The following is a 26,801-nucleotide window of genomic DNA, read 5'->3' as shown; positions in this document are numbered from 1 at the left end:
ATTGTCTACCTGGATCAAATGTACACTTATTTCATTGTCAAAGGTGGATTTACCATGAAGCTAAGGAAGTTTGAACTTCCTTACTTCATGAGACCCTTTAGGATTCTGTGATTGTAGGTGACATGGATGGAACTAGAGACTGTTATATTGAGTGAAGTAAGTCAGACACAGAAAAGACAAATATCATATGATATTGCTTATATGTGGAATCTTAAAAAAAATGGTACAACTGAACTTATTTACAAAACAGAAATAGAGTCACAGATGTAGAAAACAAACTTATGGTTACCAAGGGGGAGGGGGGAGGGATAAACTGGGAGATTGGGATTGACACATACACACTACTATATATGAAATAGATAACTAATAAGGGCCTATTTATAGCACAGGGAATTCTACTCAGTACTATGTAATGACCTATATGGGACAAGAATCTTAAAAAGAGTGGATATATGTATATGTATAACTGATTCACTTTGCTGTGCACCTGAAACTAGCACAACATTGTAAATCAACTATACTCCAATAAAAATTAAAATAAAAAGCCACGGCCATATCTGATTTCTCTCTGTATTCCTTGCATTCAGAATAAAGCTTGCCTGGAACTGTTCGAAAAATGTTTGATAGATTGAAAAAAAAATAAAGATTCTGTGATTGGCCTCCATCATGTTTGTATTTATAATCTGATATTCTTTTCCTTAGAATAGAGAATTCCTTTTAGAATAGAGAATCCCTCCCAAATTGTGTGTCACACCTCACATAACCTACATTTTTCCCTGATTATTACAGAACAGTAGTATGACTTACATTTCTTAATTTACTAGTCTAGTTCACACACATTCATGTTCTACTTATCACATTTTGACTGTTCCTTTTCTACCCCGCCCAGGACTTGGGGGTTTAACTAATGAGTTTCTGGAAGACACTGTGTTCCAGCCCAAGCCCACCTCGGACCCCCTCTTACAATGTTGCAATTAGCATGTTAGCATGTATTTCACAGTTGTAATTAGCACGTTGGCATACATTTCATGGTTGTAATTAGCATGTTGGCATGCATTTAGCAAGCAAGTTGGCATGTATTTCACAGCTATGATTAGCATGTTGGCATGTATTGCACAGTTTTAATTAGCATGTTGGCATGTATCTCGCAGTTGTGAATAGCATGTTGGCATGTATTTCACAGTTGTAATTAGCATATTGGCATGTATTTTGGAGTTGTGAACAGCATGTTGGCATGTATACTTTAGGTCTTTTCCTTCTATGTTTTAAACAGTATTAATGATGGCAAACAAATAACGTGTCTTGCTTTTTTCAGTTAATATCATATCATACAGATGTCTTCATTGTCATCATTTAATGCCTTCAGAATAACCCACTGAGTGAATACTCCACCGAGTCAGTATATCATAACTTGGTAATTAATTCCCTTACTATTGGAAATTTAACATTGGAGCACTGGTTGTGATTCAGATATAGCTTAAAAAAATAACTGGACAGCAATGGCAGGCTTGGAGATTAGGTCCTAGTGGAGTCCAGGGTCAGACTTTAATGATAAATTGATTTGGGGATAAAGTCTAAGGTAACTCCAAGGCCCTTTGGCTTGGAATCCACAAGAGATATTTGGGAGATTTTATTTATGTCAGAATTTCTTAGATTCTGAGCCCCGCGAAGACAGGGTCAGTGATGTCTCATCTATCAACATACACTCAGAGCCTGGCTTGGTGCTTGGTACACATAAGATTCAATAAATATACTATAAGTGAATTAACTAAGGAAAATCCACAGTCTTTAGAGGCTACACCAAAGCCAAAGCAAACAAAAACTCAAGATGTTGAGATTAGGAAAATATTAAGTTTATTTTGAAGGGAGCATATTTACTTTGTAAAATGGGTACATTTCAAAATGTCCTTCTGATGTTTATATGATTCATAACTGAATGGCTAAGGCTGTCTTGCTGGGGCACCTTGTGGGGATCCTGCAATTGCTCTCTATACATTGTGTTTCTTCCATTAGGCAGATGCTGTCTTTAGAGAATATGTAATTAATAAAGGTGACAACCTATTAACTCCACCTTTTAAACTGTAGCTCTTTCAAGCAATAAATATCCTGCAGTAATCTAATTTCCATACTAGTTTTCTTAATGAGGTGTTAATTTTTTTATTACAGGCTAACTGAACTAAGAATGACTAGACACCCATTCGCAAATGGAGCCAACATTTTTTTCTTAATGGTTTCCTCTTCCCCTCCAGTTTTATAAAGCAAAATTTAGAAGCCATGTCTCATGTTATATACAGGCTATGAATCTTCCAGTTCCCAGCTTTTCTTCTCTCTCCAAATAGTTTTTACAGCAAAGCAAAAATAAAATAAACACCTAAGGACTAAGGGTTTTCAATCCTTTGGCTAATGTTTTATATCACTGCACTTTTCTGTAAAGGGAGCTTTACTGTTACACAAGAATTGAGGTTTTCTTTTTAGGTTATAAAGAAAAATAACAGAAAGGGGAGAGGCAGAGTATCCATTTGTTAATTTGATAAGTATTTACCGAGCCTGTCTCAGGCCAGACACGTGCTGAAGGCTGTAAGGAACCTGGAAAGACAATGCCCAGCCTTCAGGAGCTCACATTCCCAAAGGCTGAAGGAAGAATTCTAATTTCTGTTCTCTGACTGATGATTCTTTGGACATTCTCTCTCTGATTCCGATTGATCCCTCATCTATAAAATGTTAACACTACAACCTGATAGGTTTATCTTACCTCAGAATTGTGGTGAGTTTCAAACAAAAAATAAACAATATATGAATGTCTGAAGAGTAGAAAACAGTCTGTTGTTAATTTACTAGGGTTTAGAGTTAAATTATGTAATTCAACACTTAATTTATGTAATTTAACACCTAATTTAAAAAATTAGTGTATGTAATGATGTAAGGCACATTCATTCATTCAAAAGGCGTACATGATAATAATCTAATTCAGGAATCAGCAAATGACAGTGCATGGCCCTAATTCAGCCTGCTCCCTAAAGTTTGACTGAAACACAGGGTAGGCGAATGCTTGGCCCTGGTGCCCTGGTGGATTTTCATGTCTCCACATAGGGCAAAGCTTAACTACAGCTAAGCTAAGCTTCGGCAGAGCGCCCTGGGACCCGCCCGATCACGCACATGGGAGGATTATGAGCGCCTGCTACAAAGCTGTTTTCCTCCTACCTGCCTATGCTCCAGGGAGGCTGTCAGGAGATGGTTTCTCATCGCCTCCTGGGTTCTAATGAGGTATAAGGCTTTTTGCCCCCTACCCTCACCCCTATTAGGATGCAGCTGCAGGCTATAAAACCACAGCACAGAATCAGCTCCTCAGCAGCGTGGGGGCCGAGTTCTCCTGCGCATTGTCATCTGGCCTCTTCTGTTTTGGTGTCATCTGTGGGATAAGGGACCTGGGTAGCTGACACCTTTTCTGCTCTTACTTTTGTTGTCTACATAAGTAATAAACTGACTGAATCTAAAAGTGAATCCTTCCTTTGCCAGATGAACCTGTGTGCCTTTTGCTGACACATAGCCACACCCACTCACTATGGTCTGTGGCTGCTTCCATGCTACAAGGACAGAGTAGAGCAGCTGCAAGAGAGACCCTATAGCCTGGGAAGCCTAAACATCTTCTGTCTGGTTCTTTACAGAGAAAGTTTGCCAACCCACTGATCTAATTAATGCACAATCGTTAAAACTGTATTAAAGTCTAAATCAAAAGCCTGTCCATCACCACTTCCCCAAGCTTTCCTTTCCTTAGGCCTGAGGAGCTTCAATCAGCCAGACTAACTGAAGGTTACACTATTTCCTTGGTGGGGGTGGTGTGGGGAATAACAGCTTGATTTCTGGATGTGATTTTTGCAGCTCAAGTCCTGTGATCATGCTTTTCTTCTTGAAGCAGGGAGATAAGACCTCTATCAGCTCCTGCCAGTCTGTTTTCCTCCAAGTGGCAAGTTATGACTGTATATTGGTACTTACATCAGTAGGAATTAAGTTAGTGGCTATTCTTGCCTGCTTCACCTCGTGCATCCCTATGAAGACCTTTTACCACTTTCACGCTGCTATTGGGAGCCCCTGGCTGGGCACCGGCCTCAGGTGAGGGTGGTGTCAGCTTACCTACCTTCCATTTCACATGCTGTACCCATATGCAGCCCTTTCCAGATTCCCATATTCTTCAGAATTCAGCAAATATTAATTCATTTCATGAAACTAACACACGCGTGTGGTAAGTAAGTCTTAGAGTACCAAGGATATACAGGAAAGGTAAAATTTCTCTCCCACTCTACATCCCCAGAAGTCACCATCCAGCCTGATGAGCTGCTTTATTATTTGCATAGTTTTTCCATGCTATTTCTTAAATGGATTGTGCAAAAAAAAAAAAGGTTAAAATCAAAACAAAATCTTTCTGCTTAGTTTTTGAGGTCAAACTCATCTGAAATATATTTTTAAAATATTGTTCTTTCCAAACAGCTTTCCGAGGAAAACAGCTACGGGAAGTTAAAAACACTGCGCCGTTGGCTCCAAGTTTCAATGTGTGCACAGTGTGGATGGCGCAGGCGTGCACTGTTTGCAGCCCCTCCTGGGTCCAGGGTCACCTCTAGAACAGCTAGAGAAGAGACTCATTTTACAGTAACCCAGGGGTACAAAACCTCTTTTTGGTCTCCTTAACCCAGCCTGGTGGCAGGCACCATAAGGCAGGCACTAATGGGAAGAAGCTGGGAGTACTCGTCAGTACACCTGAGTTCAGCCTGTCCTGGTACTAACTAGCTCTGGCTCGCAAGAACACCGTGAAAAATGCCACCAAATGGCTCGTCCCTGGCTTTCCTGGTGGCGCAGTGGTTGAGAGTCCGCTATTTAAAACAAAGAAGATACCACCAGAAACACAAAACCAACTTTTCTCCTTGAAAATTCAATGCTATGTCATTTACTGGTAGTAAATACGGAACAGAGTTTTGGCAAGCTCTGTTCTTCATACCCTAATTAAAAGCATTCCCAGGCTTCCCTGGTGGTGCAGTGGTTGAGAGTCTGCCTGCCGACGCAGGGCACACGGGTTCATGCCCCGGTCCAGGAAGACGCCACAAGCCGCGGAGCGGCTGGGACCGTGAGCCATGGCCGCTGAACCTGCGCGTCCGGAGCCTATGCTCCACAACAGGAGAGGCCACAACAGTGAGAGGCCCGCGTACCCCAAAAAAAAAAAAAAAAGTCTCATCCCTGCTGAAATCTGACCACTGAGCATGATGTCCTCATTGTACCAGGGGAAACACAGTGAACCAAAGATAAAGTCTGGGCCTTGGGGTCAGAGAGTCCGGCTCTGAACCTGGGTTTCACATCACATGAGCTATGTGACTTTGGGCAGGATGCCAGAAGTCCCAGACACCATTTCCTCATCTGAAAAATAGAGATGATACTTGACTTTACTGTCAGGGTGTAATGATGAAGGAAAGTGGGGATAAGATCTAGCACAGTGCCAGACATGTAAAAGAATCTTGGGAAATTGTATCAACTGTTATCATTTATAAGCATCTTAATTGATATCAAACTGCATTGCCTCTGAAAAACAGATATTCAAAAAAATGAACAATGTGAATATGATTTTGAAGGCGACAGCTCATTTAGTTAAGCTCAATTTCTCTTCTAAACACTTCAAAATTCATTTATAAAAATGATTTTCTGATAACAAAATTACTTACATTGTACTATGAAAAATACATTTAATAAAGAAATGAGTACTTATTGTTACTCCTGTCCCTATGCCGTGCATTTCTTTAGGCATATTTCTTGAAAGTTAAGATTGCTTTTGTCCAGAAAAATAAAAAGCCCACACTATCTTTCTCCATAATTTATAAAAAAGAGATCTGGTCATGTAGATAGCAGTTCCTTAAAAATGGATGTTTTTCTACAATGAGTGTTAGAGAGGTCTTCCTATCTTTCTATAAGAGGAAGATGGCCGAGAAACATGGGGAGAAATCCAGAGAAACTCTTGGGTTGAAACGTTTAGATTTTCTTTTCTCTAATGGAATATTTAAGGGTCAAATACAAACTAACCCACTCTGGGTGTGAGCACACAGAAGACCGCAGTCTATCAGTTTACAATAAAGTTATTATCTCTCACTGCTTTTCTCTGAGCGAGTGGACAAGCAAACAGCAGGGAGATTCAGCTCTAGATAAAACTGTAAAATCTTGTCCTCCCAGGAGCCTGATAAAGACAGGCAAGGGGCTTGTTCTCCTTGAAAGAAAAAGGGGGAACTGTCAACTCCTCCTGGGCGGCTGGGCCTGGTGGCAGTTGATGCCTGTGGATTCATGGTTGAACTTCAAGTGCAGCTGTCTAGGAGACAGGAGTGCGCAGAAGATGCCTGGCCTCCCTGACCTGATGCAGGACCTAGTTGCCTAAGTTGCACCTACAAGTTGCTGAGCTAGCAGAGTACCAGGAAAAAGGTGAATTGCCTCGTGCTTTGCAAACCAGAAACTCCCATTTCAGCACCAGAAATACCTGTGGACGGCACAGTCCTGTTTTCCTGCCTGTTATCCCCTGTCATGTCCCCCCAGAGCATGCTGGGCTGGAGCTGGAGGACAGGTGCCCTTCCAGCTTCATTTAACTTGTGACACTCCTGTTAACGAGACCCCAACCCTCCCTGTCGCCCACTGAACCATCAGCAACTGGGCTAGAATAATTCCTGCCCTAGGCTAGTCCTGCAGGAAACACAAATCAGAACAAATTTCAAGCAGCCATTGGTTAAATTTAGGGAAAAGGTGTTAATATAAAAGATAGTTGTTAATCAATGTCACTCTTTGTTATTATTAATCACAACAGCATCATTATTAGTTGGGAGGTCCCTAAGGTTACTTATTTCTCAACACTCTGATACCAAAGGAGGCATCACATTATATACCTCATTGTCTAAAATCATCTAGAAAGGAATATTGTAACGATTTTTATTAAACATAAAAACCTTCCTTCTACATAAGAATACCCATTTTGCCCATTTGCATTTTACATTACATATATTTTCCCATTTGATTCTACAGCAATTCACATGTGTTAGATGAGAAAGTGAGGTTTAAAATATTTTAGTGGCCAGGTTAAAAAAATATATGTGTGAGTAGCAGATTAATTCAGGAACACCAAATATTAGCATCATCACTGAATGTTATAACGCACTGAAAAATTTATATTAATCCTGACATCTGCTTACAGATGTTATACAGTGGCTGCTCCCCCACAGATACTGATGTGTTACTGTCATCACAACAGCCTGGTTCGCATCAGAACTCTCTGCATCCTGGGATGCAGGATTCACAAGGATGCTAAGGTCCTCATCCCACTCAACCACGGGAAATCTGAAAGCCCTCGGGCCTCCTGTGCCCTCTCTCTTGGTGGTGCCTCGACAAGGGGCGCCAGCCGCCGGATGGTCCCCTGGGGCTGCCCTACCTGCGCGTGTGGTGAAACTGGCACCTCTTCAGTGGGATCTTGGCCACGTGCTCCCGCAGACCCACGAACAGGACGCTCTGGCTGTGGAGGATCTGCAGGCTTCTGATGGGCTCCGGCCGCCTTGCGGGGAAGAGCTCCATCTCTTCCAGCAAACAGCTGCCCGAGGTCTGAGTCAGGGGCGCCCGCACTTTTTTAATGGTGCCGTAATCTGTGGAGGCGACAGGGAAAGAAGAAAGTGAGGTCAACGGGTTGCACCAGCCACTGGCCAGCTGAGCCACCGGGGTTCTCCAGCCTGGCTGGTCATCTGATGATGCCAGGGCCCTACCCTGGGCCTGTTCAATTAGCCCCACTGTATGTGGGACCAGGCGCCAGTATTTTCCCAGCTCCCAGCAGCGCGGACATACAGCCAAGGACGAGAACCACTCAGCTACGAGCTGCCTGGTCCCGATGCAAGTCTAGAGACCCAGAGCACAGTAAGCTCACTGCGGCTCAACGCAGCCAGCTTTGCACCATCCCGTGGAGAACATCAGGTGAGAGGAATCCCTGGATTCTCAGTGAGAGACAGAGGAGCTGACCCTGCTGCCCCAGCACAGAAGACACCACATGATGGACAGCTGCAGATATGCAGGGAGCAGAGGACCACCTGCTTCCCTCCTGCCCAGGAAGTACATCCTTCTCTGCCTTTCTGTCTAGATCCCCTCCTTCCTCTCTCTCTCTCCCCTAAGCTTGTTCTGCGGGATGCTCTTCTGGGTCTCAGCTCCACGGCTTCTTCTCTCCTGTACTAATGAACAACCATTTCTGACTCGGTCCCCTCCCCACTCGAGCTTTTCTGCTCACCACGTGCTTATGTATGCTCATTTATTTTGGCTATGAGCACTGCCCGAGGACAAGTGTCCTAGTGTCCGTGGAACCACAAAGACTCTCCAGAGTGGCTATGATGCGCACAGAGAAGGGTCCTCTCCACCAGGGAGCGGCATGGTGCAGCCAACCCCCAGGGTTGGGACCCAGACTTGAAAGGTGCTGTTGTCCTTGGCGTGCTGTGGTGAGGCCCCCAAGGCCAGTGTGCAAGTCCAGGGAATGAGACCCAACCCTCTAGAAGCACTTCTGAAAGCCGTCCACAAGTTCCTCAAATAACCCTGAAGGCACTGACTGACTTCATAAAACCCATGGGGATCTGAGTTTCAAAACACTGTAATTCTTATTCTGTAAACACAGATAATGCGGCTATCAAGTCATCTAAAAAAGGAAATAAAATCAAGAACCTCTGGCTTCAAGGCTTCTGATCAATCTGCTAATCTCACAAAAGATTTGGACATTAAATACCTTTCCAGTTTTTCATCCCTAGGAGAGTCCTTAGAGACGAAGGATGTTTACATTTAGAGAGAAAATACCTAGGTGGATATATATTATCCTGAGTTCATTAAGAAATGTATATCCGAAACATCTCCAGTGAACATTTATTGATTATGAACTGACTGCCATAAGCACTATGCATGTAACAGAGTATAAAATTATGCATATACTAATGTATGCAGTATTAGTAAACCACTGTCTAATTTTATTTTAGGTTAGATGGTTAAACATGTCACTTTTGAGAAAGTTCAAGCACAAACAGGATTACTATGTATACTGGGAAGATTAAAAATATAGTACCTGTCTTTTTTTTTTTTAACATCTTTATTGGAGTATAATTGCTTTACAATGGTGTGTTAGTTTCTGCTTTATAACAAAGTGAATCAGTTATACACATACATATGTCCCCATATCTCTTCTCTCTTGTGTCTCCCTCCCTCCCAGCCTCCCTATCCCACCCGTCTAGGTGGTCACCAAGCACCAAGCTGATCTCCCTGTGCTATGCGGCTGCTTCCCACTAGCTATCTATTTTACACTTGGTAGTGTATATACAACCATGCCACTCTCTCACTCCATCCCAACTTACCCTTCCCCCTCCCTGTATCCTCAAGTCCATTCTCTAGTAGGTCTGTGTCTTTATTCCTGTCCTGTACCTAGGTTGTTCATGACCTTTTTTCTTAGATTCCATATATATGTATTAGAATACAGTATTTGTTTTTCTCTTTCTGACTTACTTCACTCTGTATGACAGACTCTATGTCCATCCACTTCACTACAAATAACTCAATTTTGTTTCTTTTTATGGCTGAGTAATATTCCATTGTATATATGTGCCACATCTTCTTTATCCATTCATCTGTCGATGGACGCTTAGGTTGCTTCCATGTCCTGGCTATTGTAAATAGAGCTGCAATGAATATTGTGGTACATGACTCTTTTTGAATTATGGTTTTCTCAGGGTGTATGCCCAGTAGTGGGATTGCTGGGTCGTCTTTAAGGGAAGAGTGTGTGTTTGTGAATGCACAGCAAGGGAGTGGGCGGGGACAGAGAGAGAGGGAGAGACGGGGAGAGGGAGGGGGAAGAGGGAAGTGGGGAGAGAGAGAGGCAGGGGAAGTCTATGCAGCAAGGCAGCGTTTTAACAAATGCTCACACTTAAAGTGTGCAAAACAATTTGTATGTATTTACTGTGTAAGTCAATCTAATTTTGACTTGGAGACCACAATTTCCAGCTGGTGGGAAATTCAACCCAGTGATGTTTGGGTCTTCCTGCTTGCATGGGGCAAAGCATCAAAGATGAGCCCGGCACCACGGCAGGGATGGGAACAGGTGGCAGCTTCAGGGAAGGTGACCTCAGCGTAGTGTCTCAGCCCCAATACCCTGAGAGGAGGTCTCCACCGGCAGACGGAAGTGTCAGCCTCCTGTGGACCAGTGACAGGCACGGACCCTTTGCTGCCCTTTGGGACATCCCGACAATAGGACGTGGTCCAAGACAGAAGTTAGGAGCCAGGGCCTGCCCCCATCCAGTGAGCTGCGAGGCTCTGATGAGTCTTAAGTAGAGACTCTTGGGAATAAACACACTACTCTATATAAAATAGATAACTAGGGCTTCCCTGGTGGTGCAGTGGTTGAGAGTCCGCCTGCCGATGCAGGGGACGTGGGTTCGTGCCCAGGTCCGGGAAGATCCCGCGTGCCACAGAGCGGCTGGGCCCGTGAGCCATGGCCACTGAGCCTGCGCGTCCGGAGCCTGTGCTCCGCAACGGGAGAGGCCACAACAGTGAGAGGCCCGCGTAGCGGAAAAAAAAAAAAAAAAAAAAAAAGATAACTAATAAGAACCTGCTGTATAGCACAGGGAACTCTACTCAATACTCTGTAACGGCTTAAATGGGAAAACAATCTAAAAAATAAAAAACGAAAGAGCAGATATATGTATATGTATAACTGATTCACTTGGCTGTACACCTGAAACTAACACAACATTGTAAATCAACTATACTCCAATAAAAATTTTAAAAAGAGAGACTCTTGGGATAAACCAGAACATTTTAGAGCAATGCAGGGTGGAGGTGAGGAGGGCCAGAAGAGGTGAGAGTCCAGGTGGCGAACTGTCATCTTTTGACAGTTACCACGCTATTTGCATGGGAAACATGGGTGAGAGAACTAAATCCTATTCAACAGGTGCACAGAGACTCCTGGCTGTTTATTATTTATTTTGCTGATGGATTATTACTCTGAGAAACCAAATCAATAACACTTCAAACGTCAATATGCTCATACGCACTTTGAATTCTTAAGCAGTTGTGTGGGGAAAAAACAAATTTTCAAAGATCTTTAATCATTTGATTTAAAAGAACTAACCATCATTGATCAAAACTTCTCAATGTGTATTTCTGCACGCCTTGTATCTGACTTTCCAGCTGACTGGGATCTAACAAAACTGGAGGACTTCTTAGCATTTCAGAGAAGGGTACTTAGCGTGGACTTAGGTGCTCGTCTACCATCTACCTCTGCTGGGTCTTCTTCACTCTGAGCCACCCGATCACGTGAGGAGCCTCGTGAAGTTCCCCGTTCTGTTGGCAGCAGGGTCAGCACATCCGGACCCCAGGAGCCTCCTTCTGTTCCCTCGACGCCTGCCCTTCCTCAGCCAGCACCTTGGCCCGCTGTTCACACACTGTCACCTTAGTGTAGAACACCTTCCTCACCTGGACACCCCCAGAACACTCACCCTACGCTCCTGTCTCTGGCGTGAGCATCTGGACACACGCACGACCACACCCCTCTCCTGCCTCGGACCCTCTGCATCAGGTGTCAACATGGTACCAAGTCACCCATGGGCCATGTGAGGCCCGAGCCCAAGCTGTTGTCAGTAAATCAGCTTTACTGAATGTGAGCAAATGGACCCAAGTTTGGTTTGGTAACAGAGCAAGGATGTGGCAAAGCCGGTTTTTTGTTTGTTTGTTTTTTCTTTTAGAGGCAGAAAGTCAGAGCCTGTCTCCTAAGAAAGCAAGGAAAAAAGATCCACTTCATATGAGAGGACAGAACAGCAGGGCTCGGGGAGATCGCTCAGAGTGCTTTTATGATTTGCTGTCTTTGCTTTATAATATCTGCCACAGTTTACTAATTTAGTTGCTTTGTGGCTTCTACACTTCCCGTTATTAAGCATGAGGGCAGACACTATCAGTTTTGTCCTCTGATGTCTGCAGAGCAGCCACCACCGTGGCCTATGGAGATTAATAAATATGTGCTGGATGAGGGACTGAACTAACGAGTGAGGGAAGGAAGGAAGGAAGGAAGGCAGCTGCTTTGGGAATGTCATTATCACTTGTACATTTGCTAAAAAGACTCCTGATTAAATTTTTGCATTGCAACATTTAATGAGAGGTACGATATCAGTCGGATCAGTCAGTGTGAAGGTGAAACAAGTAATAGTATTTCCCCAATTCCCAAATATTTCAACTGAAAGTGTCATAAACTAAATATGAATGAGGAAAATCATTTTCATTGGTTTCAGCTCTGAAAATTTGCCATAGAAAAATAAAACCATATACACCTGAAACTCAACACTCTAATCAAAGTCAGTGGAAGGAAAACAGTCAATGCTAGAAATACAGAAAACCTTCTCGATCAGTCTGTAAAATTTTGAGATCAGAAAGGAAAGAGAAAATTGGCACTTCCTGTCAATTGCAGATCACTTCCCCAAGGAGAGAGAAGGAGAGAGAGCTTCTAGAAGCGCAGAATCGGGGCTGACAGCAAGACCACGGGGCTGGCACTGCCTTGGCCCAAATTCTCATAATATTCACCTTTTTGTGAGAATGTGAAATACTAATTACGTTATGGACACACATTTGAGGGTCAGGTATTCATAGTTTATCTCTAAAATTGAAAAACACAGGTACTCGTGAAAGAGAGCTACTGCAAGGTTTTTCATTTTCAGGCTAATGAAAGCTGATACAGTATGGTTGTCATTTGAAAGACATGAATAGTTGTAATTACATGAAAATGTAAATATTGTGCTGAAGAACTTATATTTGCCTAATTTCAGCAGAAGAGGAAGCATGCTTATACTTTAGGGGGTTGGCAGATTCAATAAAGCATGTCCACTTAAATTTGAATTTTAGATAAACCATTAATGTTTTTAGTATTAGTACATCCAATTCAATATTATTCATGGCTTACCTGAAATTCAAATTAAAGTAGGCAGCCTATATTTTTATTTGTTAAATCTGGCAGCCTTATTATATCCACATCTCATGTAATCATCTCAGCAAGCTGGTGAGGATGTGACAAATATATGCATGAGTATTCCCACTTTACAGATGAGAAAACTGAGTTTCAGAGAGTAGAAGAACTGATATATATTTCCTATGAACTGTAATTTCAAAATCCTGTAAGGGAGTCACACATGAAATGGAGGTTCACGTCAATGCTAATTAACAAGAGAAAGTAACAATGGACCCCAAATAAACATTAATTAAAAAGCCAGTGTGATACCTAGGAAAGGGTAGTTATATTTATTTTTTTATTTTTATTTTATTATATTATTATTATTATTATTATTTTTGCTGTACGCGGGACTCTCACTGTTGTGGCCTCTCCCGTTGCAGAGCACAGGCTCCGGACACGCAGGCTCAGCGACCATGGCTCACGGGCCCAGCCGCTCCGCGGCATGTGGGATCCTCCCGGACTGGGGCACGAACCCGTGTCCCCTGCATAGGCAGGCGGACTCTCAACCACTGCGCCACCAGGGAAGCCCGGTAGTTATATTTAGATTGTTTGCATACTCTTTATTCCATGAAATCTTCTGGAAGTCATGAAACGTAGTCAGTTGGGAGGTAGTTAGAAGGAAGGCAACATCCTGATTCATTGGAAGCTGCCCACGTGGAGGACAAACATGGTCAGCAGCTGCTTCAGAAAGCACCGGGGTCTCCTGGTTACCAGGACCACATTCCTTCTCACAATCCAGGCACAGACAGGCAAACACGGTGACTGACGTCCGTGCTCCCTTACACCGTCTATCTAAAGAGTGAGGCATGCAGAGCCAGATCAAACATGTCTGGATGAACAGAAGTTGTATGTACACTTAAATGGCAGTATCTCTGGGAATAAGAGAAAGGGACAACTATCCCCCAAAACAACAGCCATGCAAGGCACTGTCACCAGGCCAGACCTTGAACAAATGAAGGGCTTCACTGAAGTGCGTGCCAGGGATATGAGAACTCTTCTGGGCACAAATCATCAGACTGTAGGTCCAAACAGTTCCTAATATTGATTTTTGCTGGTGACTAATAAAGTCATGGAAGACCAGAGGCACATCTGACGGCAGGTGGAAAACACAGAAGCAAAACTGGATTATCGTAATAAGAGAGGTATTCATTTCAACCTCAGTATTCTGAGCCACTAGGAAAATGACCAAAGGAAAAAGCATAAGTCATAAACAAAATGGTATACTAAGGTAAAGCTGGAACATTGTCACATGAAACAGTAATAAATGCAATTTTATTTATTTATTTATTTTTTTTTTGCGATATGTGGGCCCCTCACTGTCGTGGCCTCTCCCGTTGCCGGATGCGCAAGCTCAGCGCCCATGGCTCACGGGCCCAGCCGCTCCGCGGCACGCGGGATCCTCCCGGACCGGGGCACGAACCCGTATCCCCTGCATCGGCAGGCGGACTCTCAACCACTGTGCCACCAGGGAGGCCCAATAAATGCAATTTTAAAAGTGATTTCTGGGGAAGAAATATTTACATAAAACTTATCAAAAGGCTGGAGGGTTACTTGAAAAGGACATGAAGAAATCCCCCCCAAAATTCCAACCACAAGAAATGATCCATGAAACACTGAAGTTTGCTCCACGACCTCCAACCCACAGCAAAATATGTGCACGTCTTATAGCTAATGAGCTACCAAGCACCTTAGGGGAAGAGTAAGTAAAATGAGAACAAAACCAGGGGTTCCCTGGTGGCGCAGTGGTTAAGAATCCACCTGCCAATGCAGGGGACGTGGGTTCGAGCCCTGGTCCAGGAAGATCCCACAGGCCCCGGAGCAGCTAAGCCCTTGTGCCACAACTACTGAGCCTGTGCTCTAGAGCCCGCGAGCCACAACTACTGAAGCCCGTGCTCTGCAACAAGAGAAGTCACCTCACGTACATATATACACTACCGAATGTGAAATAGATAGCTAGTGGGAAGCAGCCGCATAGCACAGGGAGATCAGCTCGGTGCTCTGTGACCACCTAGAGGGGTGGGATAGGGAGGGTGGGAAGGAGACGCAAGAGGGAAGAGATATGGGGACATATGTATATGTATAACTGATTCACTTTGTTATAAAGCAGAAACTAACACACTATTGTAAAGCAATGATACTCCAATAAAGATGTTAAAAAAAAAAAAAGAGAAGCCACCTTAATGAGAAGTGCACTTGCCGCAACTAGAGAAAGCCCACATACAGCAACGAAGACCCAATGCAGCCAAAATAAATTAAATTAATTAATTAATTTTAAAAAAGAGAACAAAACCAAACAAACAAAAATGTATGTTTTTCTGCAGAAAAAAAATATTTTGGTTTCAATGAAAAAATGTTCTTAGAGCAAAGTGTGGTAGTAAAGAAAGCTGTCCAGACACATTCCTAACACATTTCATGGGAACAGAGTGACTTGCACATGGGACCTGAGAAGCAACAATGACTAGAATCCCCACAAAACTTTCGAGCACTGATGGCTGGAGGCGAGAGCCCACAGAGTGAGTCTAGACCAGCGTCATCCAACGGAACTGTAGCACCATCCATGCAAGTAATTGAAAATTTTTCTAGCAGCCACATTTAAAAAAGAAAAAAAAAGAGCAGGTGAACTAAATTTAATTACAAATTTTTATTTAACCTGATGTATCCAAAATGGTGTACAATCTTCCAATATGTAATCAATATAAAATGATTGAGCTATTTTGCATTCTTTTTTTCTACTAAGTCTTTGAAATGAGGGTTCAGTTCAGATTACCCACGTTTCGGGTGTGCAGCAGTCACATCAGGTTATGGCTATGGTATTGGACAGCTTAGAGATGTAGAGAGGTGGCCCAGTACTGCCCTGAAGAGCCAGGTGCCCACCACTCCCCCAAACGGGCAACAGCTTCATAACCCACAACATGGCAAGCTTCATTTCACATATTTAGCCTTGCCATATGATTTCCACTGAAGAAAGGGTTCCAGCAGGAAGGGCTGAGAATAACTGAACAAAAGGTTCCATCTCCACAAATGTTTAAGAATGCTTGCACTAGAGCTCCTACTGCAGGTAAGATGATGCAGGTCCTCAAAGGTTAACTGAAGGCTCATGGTGTCCAGCCAGTGAGTGTAGCCCTGATATTTGAACCTGGCCCCTAACCCCTCACCTGGCCACCTGTGTCACCCGCTGGTAATCTGCCCACAGGCAAATGACAGATATTCTGTGAGAGTGAATGCAATTATTGTCAGCTTACATCAGAACCTTATGGACTGCCACGAAGTAAGCACAACCACTAAAGAAGATTCTTTCTGTTTTTGTTCATTTTCTTTGTAGAGTTTTCCTTTAATTAGAGGTTAAGCTTGTCCCTACTCTTTTGGAGTAGAGCTTCTGTATCAATTTTCTGAGAAAACCAATGACCCTGACTGCCCTCCCAAACAGAACTGGCGAGGGCAAGGAGACTGTTCATCATTCACAGCCTGGATAATCAACATATGAAAGCCAGTGCAAACAAGAAAAAAAAAAAAAAAAAACACTGATGTATTTATACCAAAATTAAGCTAACAAGGAAAGAGAAGCATAGATGTAAACTTGATGTACAAATAGAAAACTACAGACCACTTTTATTTTCCTAATTCAGTCAATTTTCGGAATCCAAGATAAGTCCTTGGGGGAGAATACAAGAGATCCCATTGGTATGGGCACTCTAATTGCAAATCATCTACCATCATTATGATTTCTAAACTAAAATTTCAAACAGTCGTAGGACATTAGAGTTGGAAGGAACCTACAACAATATTTTGAATTTTGCAGGTGAGGAAAGCAAAGCCCAGAAAGGTTGAGTTCCAAAGATCAGACGATTGGGCCAAAATTTAGGTCCTCTGTATATCAATCAAGTGCTGGTTTCTAAGTTTTTGAAGGTATTTTTGTTTTGAAAATATGGGAAGTATAATATACAATCCTTATAATGGTGCATCAGTAATAGTATGGGCTGATAAGTTTCTTAAAAGATCAGGTGGTCTGATAAAACAGTGTATTAAGCAGTAGTGGTTATTCAAGACAAAGATTAAGCTATGATTTACAGACACGCTTATCTTATCACAGAATTCCCTACACACGTAACTAATATATAAGTGGTGCCAGGACAGACCTGACTTCTCTACCAGGCTAGGGACTGTCATCTCAAGTTCAGGAAGCAAACATGAGAATAAATGGATTAAAAATGCCTAGAATATTCTATTTCAGTTATTTTTTTAAAAAAAAGAGGATTTAAGGTGACAAATGATTGGTTTAAACAAAAAACTTTTACAATAAAAATGACTCTCTAACCACTAATTGCTTTATGTGATGTAAGCTGTATGTAATATAAACTCTAATGGATGTAATTCAGTTATTAGTGGCTGAAAATTCACTATATTTTTGACTTTGGGGGAAAATAGCTGGTCTTCTCTAAATTTCAGTGATCAGTTTGCTAATTAACATGGATTCAATAGTTTAAGCAAGATTCTATTCTGCATCTTGATAGGGATGTTCAAATACAGCAATCTCTCATTTGGCATGAAATATACCTTATAATAAAATATGGATTATTATGGGCTGGATTGTACCCCATCAAAATTCTTATGTTTAAGTTTTAATTCATAATACCTCAGAATGTGACTGTATTTGGAGATAGGGTCCTTAAAGAGGTAATTAAGGTAAAATGAAGTCATGTGGGTGGTTCCTAATCTAATGTGACTGGTGTCCTCATAAGAAGAGGAAATTAAGACATAGACTTGTGCACCCAACATGTGAGGATATGTCTGGAAGATGCCTGTCTGCAAGTCAAGGGGAGAGGTCTCAGAAGAAATAAACCCTGCCAACACCTTGATCTCGAACTTCTAGCCTCCAGAACGGTGAGCAATCAATTTCTGTTGTTTAACCCACCCAATCTGCAGTACTCTGTTATCTTTGTTAAGGCAGCCTGAGCAGGCTATCAGAGGGACTCCATGTCAAGAGTAAGAAGATCTTGTCACCCAGATAATTTGCTCAAAGCAATTTCAAAACTGGACTGCAAATTATTTTTCCACATTTCCCTAAGATATTATGACTCAAATTCTAATGCAAAGGCATTATAAACTATGTTAGACAATTTTCTTTTTACCTTGTATGACTGCAACATAAGATTCATCTTAGTAACAGCCTGGTATTACCAAATAGTGTCATGTATTTCACTTAATCCCCTATACATATGATCCTGGGCTAGAAATGCAGCGGGAGATGATACAGAACACGTAGTATTGTAGAAAACTGATGCATTTTGATAAACATCATAAAATAATTCAAATAGTGGAAGCCTTGCTCACAACCTTTATGCTAACAACCCTGGTGGTCTTTGGGGGACAATTAGAACTAAATGAGTGCTCAGGAATGAGCTTTCCAGTATTTGAGGGAAAGGTCATTGATTATAATGAATTTCTTTTTGGAGGATGTCTAGAATTTTAGTTTCACGGAAATTTTGAGGGTTCATGAAAATATTTTTATTTTTTTTTGGAAAGAGGGAAGGCAGAAAGGAAGGAGGGAAAAGGAGAGGGAAGGAAAAGAAATATGATCAGCTCAATATAACATTTACTACTGCTATAAATAACAATAATAATTTTTGATTTTTCGTACTTGTATACGATCAGACAGCCTTCTGCAATTCATTAAAGCTTCAACAATGAAACAATACTAATAGAAAAAACTCATCATGTCCTATGGTCCTATCTGTATAGCGGCATCAACTCTAATGAACTTGAGAACCCTGAACAATGAAAAAAGGCCGAGAAATCAATTCTTCTTAAGTATAGCAGCCCGAAGCACTTCCAAAACACAGAACAAATATATATTTCCTCTAAGGTGCAATAAAACACTTAAGAGGGTGGAGCTGTAACATACTGGATACATAGAAAATTTTTGTTTTAAGAGAGGGAAAGGTCACACCATGAAACAAAGAGAGGGCTAGTTCAAGGAAATGTGATATAAAAATGAAGGATTATTGCAAAGCCCTGGACGGTTAAATCTTTTATCTTGACTCTGTTCTCCTCTTACTATTTTTCTAAGTTCTGTTGTATTCTAAAGGGATGTTTATTATTCAACTTGCCATGTGCTGAATCCAGTACAGAAATTAAACCTGTGAACGGGACAGGCAGTTCTGACCATGGTTGCCTGTGACAGGGCTGGAGATTCACTGCAGACACCAAGGCCACTAATCAGGGAAGCTGAATTACCTTATTTCCAATTGTGCATTTGACTCTATTTGATTATCTGCTGTTGTATCCAAGAGACATTTTTCGTGTTTGTCTCATCGACTCAGAGTTACTGCAGAGTAAAAGGAAGCACTTTGTATTTGCATCTGTTACTGTTCTGAGCATTATCAGTGAGGTAATGATGAAATGCCCTCTTCCACTCACTGGGCAGCATGTTGCCATAGCAACAGATCATTATATAAAGTTCATCAATTCAGCCAGTTGTGACTCCAAAGTAGCAGACAGCTAATATGTGTCAAAAGTTCTTTCTTTTAACCCATAATTGAGCAAATGAATTAAATTGGTCTTGGCACTGGGAGCTCAGTATCTCATTTATATAGTAAAAGGGAATTAAAAGAAGAAAACAAGCCTTCTTGGCTACTGTATGCCTGAAAAGGAGATTTTAATTAACTCAGTTTATCAGATTCAACTAATGGCTTATTTTTTCTCAAAAACAGATATGTTAGCCAGCTTAAACATCCTAGTCATAAATTATATGCAACATTCTTTTATCCCAAAGCATTATTTTTAAACCATATTCCTGTATCCTCACCCTCGGCATATAAATTCCAGGTAGTCAGATGCTGGGGGACCTAGCCTGTCTTATTCACTGTGATCTCACTGGTGTCTGTGCCTGACACACAGTAGGTGCTCAAGCAGAGGACATGGTTCCGTGTGAGGACCCTGGAGCCCGATGATCCAGGTTAGACTCCTGTCTCCAGGTCACTCACATCTGTGTCTCCTTCACCCTGGGGCCCAGCTCACAGGCCAGGGGCCATGCAGTGAGCTTATCTATGCAGAAGGCCTGGACAGTGCCTGGCACACAGGATGCGTTATGTGAGAATTCAGTATTATTATTTTATTGCTATGTTTAGCTCATAGATTATAATCCTTACCCAAGTTTTGTCTAAAATGAGCAAGCTCCCTGCCTCTGTCATTACTGGCTGCACATAAAGCAGAGGGGTGGATGATTGCTCTACTGGCTTTACTGAAAAACAAAATGAAACAAAACACTCCTTTAAGTACTCCAAATCATAAGCTGGTGCTTTTAGGAAATTTACCAGTGGAGTTTTCTGTGAATAAAAACCATATTCCACTTAAAATGAGAGTGCAATTAATAGAGCTCTCTGGGCATCTTTTTTCAGCCCCTCCTCTAACCCCACAGCTTAATTCTAACTCTCATCATTCTGCTAAGGAGACAATTCAAGTTTCTGGAAGGTAATAACTTACCTTAGATTTACTCTACCTAAATTACAAAACAACGATCCAGTTGGCAAAGTCGGCAGCCCTTCTCTGACAGTCACCAGGCAGGAACACAGAGTCTAAATTACCCTCTTACCCCCAGTGGTAAAATTTATACTGTGCCTGGTCCCATTAGGTGTGGACCGAGATGGCTGAGAAAAATCTGTGCAAAGAACTTTTGTAATTTTGCAACATTAATTTGGAAGAAAAGAGAGAGCTCTCTACTCAATGGAATAAGAAAATTATTTTGTCATTTTCCTGAATCATTACATTACACTAATTATGAACTAGTGGCTGAGATTCCAAGCTATTTTTTTTTAACATCTTTATTGGAGTATAATTGCTTTACAATGGTGTGTTAGTTTCTGCTGTATAACAAAGTGAATCAGCTATATATACATATATCCCCATATCCCCTCCCTCTTGCGTCTCCCTCCCACCCTCCCTCTCCCACCCTCTAGGTGGACACAAAGCACCGAGCTGATCTCCCTGTGCTATGCGGCTGCTTCCCACTAGCTATCTATTTTCCATTCGGTTGTGTATATATGTCAGTGCTACTTTCTCACTTCATTCCAGCTTCCCCTTCCCCCTCCCCGTGTCCTCAAGTCCATTTTATTCCTGTCCTGCCTCTCGGTTCATCAGAACCTTTTTTTTTTTTTTTTTTAGATTCCATATATATGTGTTAGCCTATGGTATTTCCAAGCTATTTGGGAGCTAGACTTTCACATGCTTTCTTCAGGCATGATCTCATCCACTTCTACAGCTTCAAAGCCAATCTGAGGTCTCTGATACTGATCCAAACCTTTCTCTTTGGCCTGAAAGAAGAAGTTCCAACTGACTGTCAGACCTACCACAGGAAACTGGAGCTCAGCATATCCCCAAACTGAGCTGTGTCTCCCCTTTGGCTCAAATCTGTTCACGCATCTGAAATCCCTTTCCATTAGTTAGGATAACATTTTCAATCTGACACATCCCACATTTTAGCTTCATCTTCTGTCTCTCTATCCACAATGCCAGCCTTTCAGAACACTTTCGCCTTTCAGAACACTCCATGCCTTTCTATATGTGCAGGTTTTCCATATCCTGTGCCTTCTCCCAGGAAGGTCTGTCCAAACCTTCTCCAGCAGGCAACCATCTCCCACCTTCCAAGGGCCAGTTCCCCTTCTCCTCTGTGGGGTGTTTATGACCCTCTCAAGCCAGGTCATTGTTCCCAAGTCTCTGTGCCTCTGGGATCTAGAGGGAGAAACCCTTAACCAGTCTTTGAGGAGAGGATGGGGAAGGGAAAGTCTGCACTTTGCAACTGGACCTTGAAAGATGAATGTGCATTCACCCGGCAGAGAAGGAAATGAGGGAAGGTCGGGGAGGGAGGGTGTCCTGACCAAAGTGGGGAAGACTGGGGACCATGGCTCACAGACGTGTAGGATTAAATGTTCCTTAGAAGGGTGATGCATTGGGTTGGAGCCAGGAAATGAACAGTCCAGTTTACATGTGTTTGTGCAATGCCACAAACTGGATCAAGTGTAATGAAGCTCTGAGCTCTGCAAAACACTTTGGCGAGCAATTTGGAATAGTGTAGCAGAATTGAAGATTCCAGTACCCTGTGAATCAGCAACTTCAGCTTCCCAGCCCATGCGCCATGACTAGGTTACACATATACCATGATATAGACCTCCTCCACTCCTGAGGCAGTGTGGGCCCATGGTAGCAAGTAACCTTGATTTTTCCAATGTGTCATATACAGAATGTCATTTTCTATGGTTGCCATGATTGGGAAGCCCTGTCCTGGACACAGTTCTTGGTACAGGCTCCAGGGGATGTGCACAGGGATGCAGGGGCAGATGTAGCAGCACCACTTATAACAGCAAAAGACCAGAAATCCCCCAAATGCCAGTCAACAAGATTACCTTAAATTCAGGCAGATAATGAAAAACTGTATATAGTGGCAAAGATGAAGGGACTTCAGTTGTGTGCATGAACATGGATGAATCGTTAATTTAAAAACTGTTGAACAAAATTTTAAAAAGAGAATCTTAAGAGAATATATATAGATCCATTTACCTAAAGTTCAAAAGCATATAAAATTAAGCTATGCCATCTAGGGAATAAAATATGGTGACATTATAAAAGAAAGCAAGGAAATAATAAAAACGAAATTCAGGGTAGTGAATACTTTGAAAAGAGGGCATGGGTTTGGGGTGGTGGTGAAAAGGGGGGCCTTTAGAACACCTGTGCAGCTCTGCTGTGTGACTTGGCTGGTGGGTAAATTGGTGTGCCCATGTTATTACTCCTTATACATAAAATATATATCTAAAATAGTAGTCTATAAGTTCCCCCCCAAAAAACTTCTTAAAAATGGAAAACTACTATATAGAATGCAATTCTTGACCTTTGCAAACTTGGCTTTTTAGGTGGATGAACACACCTATCTCTTATACCATGTGCTATATACCCCCCTCAAGACATATACACACACACACACACATACACACACTCACGCTTACACCATAGGAAGATAATTTAGATGCAAATATATTACAATAGAAGTGAGTATTAAAAACAAAAGGCAGGGCTTCCCTGGTGGCGCAGTGGTTGAGAGTCTGCCTGCTGATGCAGGGGACACGGGTTCGTGCCCCGGTCCAGGAAGATCCCACATGCCGCGGAGCGGCTGGGCCTGTGAGCCATGGCCGCTGATCCTGCGCGTCCGGAGCCTGTGCTCCGCAACGGGAGAGGCCACAACAGTGAGGGGCCCGCGTACCACACACACACACACAAAAAGGCATTATAAGTATGTAACAAGGTGCATACACTTCTATTCCCTAATATTCCTCTGGGATGGAGGCAGGTATTCCCTGGAGCATGTCCTGAACAGAGCTTGAGATGGGAGCCGACATGCTTCCCCTTTATCTGCCCTCTGCACCTGGATATGGGGAGGGGTGTCAAGGAAGAAAGGCTCCAGGTGAGATATGGGTAGGATTTTCGTTGGGAGCCTATTGAGAAAGAGTGAAAAGGTAAAGGGGCGGGAGAGAGAAGGTAGGGAGATGGCGGCAAACTGCCAATAAACCTTCCCGGTGACCTTCATGGCGTCTTCTAAACTCACACAATACTTGCTGTGTCTTGCTCTTTTCAAACACAATCTGGAGAAGGAGACGACTTTGTGTCTGACAGCGTGAGAAACACAGTCTGCCTGAGAGTGCACAGGACTTCGTGAGCATAAGCTCAAAATTAATAAACAGAAATTGTGGGGAGAGCGGAGGACTTCAAAGGCCATGACATTGGGAGTCTGAAATAAGGAACCAACTATTCAAGGGGTAGTTAAGTCCCAGCTGGTCTCCACTGGGAGGGCATGATGCATGTCATTAAATGTCTGTGGTGGGGGGAATAGGCTTGCATTGTGACTCGTCACCTGAGATGAAAAGCTGGGGTATTCAGCCACTAAACATGCCGCACACTAATGATGCAGATTCCAGGGCCCTCGGCCTGCTGGCTTCAGCGCTGACTTTCCGATGTGGCTCCCCAAATTTCTGTGGGTGCTGATTTGTGACCCACATGGCATCCCAGTCCAGTTCTTACTCAGGCAGAAGACAAATTAGGAGTCCTAACAAAATTCCCCTAACTAGGATTCAAGTGGCTGAGGGCCAGCGTGGTCCCAACACCAGTTGTACATCCTCCAACCATGAAGGCCAAGGTGAGGGTCCCAATCAGACACCAAGAGAGAGAGGACAAGGGGGGCAACAGGTCAGTGTCTGGAGCAGGAGGGAGTGGGCACCAACCACAGGGCACAGGAATGGCCCTCTGATTCCTGGGATGAGAACATATCAGAGAGGACGGGATACAACTCAGACACTGTAGAGAAGACTGGATCACAGGTCACAAGAGAAGATGTCAAAGGTGCAGTCACTAAAACTGGGTGAGGGGTCACAGCCCAGCCAGGGCAAAAAGACCTGGCACTGGGCTTGGGCCCTCGTGTTCCTGGCACACCTGGTGCTCAAGGCAGGAAGGCCCCAGAATCTGAGTAACCCAGAGGTACAGGTTAAGGAACCCCGGCTTTGAAAGTTAGAGGGTCCTGAAGACAAGCTGCAGGTGAATCATCACAGGTCATCAATTCAATGAAGACCAGGACAACTGGCTTTTATCCAGTCCATGCAGAGAGAAATTAATGCTGCCCACAATAAAAAAAAAAAAAAAAATGCCAACATTATGTAAGGAATACAATTTCTAATTTAAAACATAAAATTAAAGTTTAACTCAAAGAGCAACAGTACATTGTGAAGACTGCCTTTTAAAGACCCAGTGTACCAAGGACAAGTCAAGGTCTCTGCCGATGGGGCTACCTTTCACTTTGAACCAGTGTTCTTTTGCTACGGTCAAGGTCAGGTTTTTAAAATTAATTGATTATATCAATGAGGGCCTACATTAAATGCCTACACTGATAATTAATCTTTGAGATCACTTCCAATACTACAGGTAAGGATTTCGTTTTTTATGAGACTTTGAATATTCAGACAATTATTGAAATTTGTATCATTAACACAAATACATGAAAATTGAGGGCATAAAAACCTCATATCTGTTCTGGGGGTGTGAAAACCAACTTCTACTGGTCTTAACTCAGGATCATTGTAAGCAACTTTTACTAATTATAGATAATTCTCAATATTTTAGCCTCACATGATAACAATGCTTAACACATATTTTCTAGTTAAAGAAAAAAACCACCTATCTTGAGCAAATTTTCTTTTCCTTTCTCTCCACTCAAGTTTAATTCCTCAAATAGAAAAAAATTACATATTTAATCAGTTTCATTACACTCAGTTGGAGGGCCACATTAAACTAAAAATAGATAACAAGAACTGCCCTCTGAACATTGTTTTAATCTCAAAATGCCTTAAAAATTTCAAACAGAGTTAAGCTTTTGTAGCCTTCAGAAATAAAAAAAGTGATGAGAATTATTCGCTTGGTCAAAAAGTTAATTTGCATTAAATGCTCTTAAACGGTTAAAAAGCTCAGAGTTCTTTTTCTTCTTTCTTTCATATTTGGGCTTAGTTAACACAATGACAATGGAGCTTGGTGACTGGAAGGATGGCTGGATGGCCAGATGGACATCTACCCATTTATTCAGCATTGATTTAGCATTTACTATCAGCCAATGCACAGCGGGGGAAGGTACTTTTTTCCTTCATGTTCATTTTTCTTTGGTCTACAAGAGTAACTTCGTACATAATTATAATTTCTGATATTCTTGACTTTAGGAGTTGGTTAGGTTTGGGCTGCCTTGATTCTTCATACAAGGTCTCATTAGCAAAAGTCACGTCCTCAGCTTCTCTAAGGAAATACTTATTTATCCAACAGGTAAGTCAGATAAGACCAAGTAGGAAGAGCATTTGCCCCTAGGGACATTGGCTTAAAAATTATTCCATTCTTAACACTATGAGAATTGTATGGTTCCTTGATAAGAACCTCTGCAGCATCTTTTTGGAAAGACAATTCTGTTTAAAGACCATAAAATACCCTACTTAAGAAACATCTATTTGGCCACTTCAATATTTCAAAGAGGAAAGGGGGATGAAAATATTATAAACAAATAATTGGACAGCTTTTTAATAGCACCGTGGGATTATCCAATTTTTTTGCAAGAAATAAATGAAAAGAAATTCTGATGTTGACATCTCTGCAAATGACAAATACGGCTTCCCACACCCACACAGGTTTGTTTGCAGACCTGCACTGTCAATAATCACACCACCATCAAGCTGTTTGCACCAGTCCCAGTTTGCTGCAGGCAACCTGGCGGAAGGATGAATCCCTTCAACCTGGGTTTATTCACCACTTCCTTTAATGGGCTCCAGGTGGGAACTATAATATTAACAGGTATACCTCACCCCCTGTACCTTAGTGCTCTCTTACTCCTAGGTCTGTCAAATCTCTTCCTTTTTGCACTAAGGGATTTCTCTACCCACATCTCCTCTGCAAAGAAATGATGGGGTGTTTTTTCTTCCAGTCACTCTCCTGTGTAACAACTTCTGGAAGAAAGACTGTACGTAATGTCATTGCTAATGATATTTCATCTTTCGGTGGAGACTGCAGTTATTCGCTCCTGGTCCTTCTGTGTGCACTGCTGTCTGCTTTAGAATTTAATTACCTGGAGGCCACGGCCTAAATCTGCTTAGTAATGCATGGTCATCATTGTTAGGCAAGGGTCATATATACAAGCCAGTAAGGAAGGTAGAAAGTGCTTAGACGAGGAATGAAAAAGGTAGATGGTCAAAGCCAAGGTGTAAACAATCTTACA

At 42.3% G+C, this 26,801-nt stretch overlaps 1 protein-coding gene across 1 annotated transcript in view; it reads right to left on the bottom strand.

Moving 5' to 3' along the window:
- Positions 1-26,801, bottom strand: part of SEMA5A (semaphorin 5A) — a 306,987-nt gene that overhangs the window by 88,881 nt on the left and 191,305 nt on the right. Inside the window, exon 10 of the mRNA XM_007462615.1 lies at positions 7,445-7,652. Within this exon, the coding sequence (XP_007462677.1) occupies positions 7,445-7,652 (208 nt within the window). The remainder of the gene's footprint in view (positions 1-7,444; positions 7,653-26,801) is intronic.

This window comes from Lipotes vexillifer, unplaced genomic scaffold (genome assembly GCF_000442215.2).
Source record: "Lipotes vexillifer unplaced genomic scaffold, Lipotes_vexillifer_v1.1 scaffold633, whole genome shotgun sequence".
Lineage (NCBI taxonomy): Eukaryota > Metazoa > Chordata > Mammalia > Artiodactyla > Lipotidae > Lipotes > Lipotes vexillifer.
The sequence above is the reverse complement of the archived record's forward strand: the minus strand, read 5'-3'. Positions and strand labels throughout refer to the sequence as shown.